Here is a 2,017-nt window from a genome sequence, read left to right as displayed (position 1 = left end):
AGATTTTATTTAAATTCAGCCTGAATAAGCCAGAATTGACTCTCCATCTCAAATTCCTTCATTTAATCACATTTACAGAGTCTTTGGAATGTTTACAAGTTCCGGGGTTAAGAACTCGTACAACTTTTGGGGTGCTACTTTTTCACCTACCATGCCCATCCTGCAAATGAGGCAATCCAACTCTGGCACCGAGCGTGTACTCATAAACAGGTGGGAAAGCATGCCTTCTTGGAGCGCAACAGTCATTTTATGTACCAAGGCTTTTCCTGTCCTACCACTTTGTACTACGAACTCAGCAATTTTTTTTGAGTGATGACTTCCTGAGTCCAGTTTCCTTTGAGAGATAACCTTCCAAGCTATGGCTTATTGTCACAATTTTTTTAAAAAAACTTTTTTATTTTACAAACATTGAATACAGGTGCTGTAACACGTAGGCGACTGCAGGTGTTTCTGAGGGAATTGAGGAGAGAATATGCCATGAACGAGACAAGAAAAAAATACAAAGGCTAATTGTGAAAACAGGCATAAGCATTTATAAATATCTACTGCAGGGAAGGCTGGCCGTTACAGAATGTAAGTTCAAATCTGAGACTCTTTTCCTTCAAATTGGGAATGGAACAAATATGACAATAACTGATCATACCCGGAATCACCATATTTTGAGGTTATTGTCTGTGAGGGGTTGTTAGTAGCTAGATCCACCGATCCATCTTTTTTTTTCCTATTTTTCAGACACTCAAGTGGGCAGAAATCATGAGAAATTTGAGTGGTGGCCACGTAGTGGACTTTGTCTTGGTGGGTTTCCCTACGTCACCACCCCTGCAGCTTCTCCTCTTCATCTTCTTTTTTGCAATTTACCTGTTAACGTTGTTAGAGAATACACTTATTGTCTCCACCATCTGGTTCACTCCAAGCCTTCATCGCCCCATGTACTTTTTTCTTGGCCATCTCTCCTTCTTAGAGCTTTGGTACATCAATGTCACCATTCCTCGGCTGTTGGGAGCATTTCTTACACAGGATGGTAGAGTCTCCTACACAGGATGCATGACCCAACTCTACTTCTTCATTGCTTTAGCGTGCACCGAGTGTGTCCTGCTGGCCATGATGGCCTATGACCGTTACCTTGCCATCTGCGAGCCTCTTCGTTACCCTAGTCTCATGCCTGCCAGCTTGTCCACTCGCCTTGCTGCTGCCTCTTGGGGCAGTGGCTTCTTCAGTTCTATGATGAAGCTTCTTTTCATTTCCCGACTGTCCTACTGCGGACCTAACATCATCAACCATTTTTTCTGTGATATCTCTCCGCTGCTCAACCTCACCTGCTCTGACAAGGAGCAAGCAGAACTAGTAGATTTCCTCCTGGCCCTGGTGATGATTCTACTCCCTCTGTTGGCTGTGGTTTCGTCATACGCTGCAATCATTGCCGCCATTTTGAGGATCCCTACAGCCCAGGGACGCCACAGAGCCTTCTCCACCTGTGCCTCTCACCTGGCTGTGGTTGTTATTTACTACTCATCCACTCTCTTCACGTATGCACGGCCCCGAGCTATGTACATGTTCAACCATAACAAGATCATCTCTGTGCTCTACACTGTCATTGTACCATTCCTCAACCCAGCTATCTACTGCCTGAGAAATACAGAGGTGAAGGATGCCTTTAGGAAGACAGTACTGGGAAGATGTCACTGTCATAGGGATGTTCCCGACTGAGGCACCGCGTGTCCTGCAAGGGGGAAATACATTAGAGTTTTAACAGAACCCTCCTAAGGAATTATAGAAAGGGCTTAAAGGAAACATAAAATATCAATCAGTCCGATTTCTCTAAATGCTGTCCGATAATTTCTAATGGAACCCAGTGTTGCTGAAGCGTTGATTTTTTGCAGATCTTTCCAAATAAGGCTGAGCTAGCTCTGTAAGAGCCATCTGTATGTTTTTTTAAATGAAGAGTACCAAAAAAGGTATGTGAAAAGTTTGAGTGAGTGTGTTTGGATGATAATCCTGCCATGTATAAATTTCGAAA

At 43.6% G+C, this 2,017-nt stretch overlaps 1 protein-coding gene across 1 annotated transcript; it reads left to right on the top strand.

The window, feature by feature from the left end:
• The first annotated feature begins 753 nt into the window (after positions 1-753).
• LOC101525199 (olfactory receptor 6P1) lies at positions 754-1,707 on the top strand. Its single transcript, XM_004589056.2, has one exon. The coding sequence runs from the start codon at positions 754-756 to the stop codon at positions 1,705-1,707; it is 954 nt and encodes a 317-aa protein (XP_004589113.2).
• Positions 1,708-2,017: the final 310 nt, after the last annotated feature.

Source organism: Ochotona princeps, chromosome 2 (genome assembly GCF_030435755.1).
Source record: "Ochotona princeps isolate mOchPri1 chromosome 2, mOchPri1.hap1, whole genome shotgun sequence".
NCBI classification, from domain to species: Eukaryota; Metazoa; Chordata; class Mammalia; order Lagomorpha; family Ochotonidae; genus Ochotona; species Ochotona princeps.
The sequence above is the reverse complement of the archived record's forward strand: the minus strand, read 5'-3'. Positions and strand labels throughout refer to the sequence as shown.

What these genes read in the sequence shown, in the direction of transcription:
- LOC101525199 (XM_004589056.2), top strand. Translation starts at nt 754, where the DNA reads ATGAGAAATTTGAGTGGTGGCCACGTAGTGGACTTTGTCTTGGTGGGT.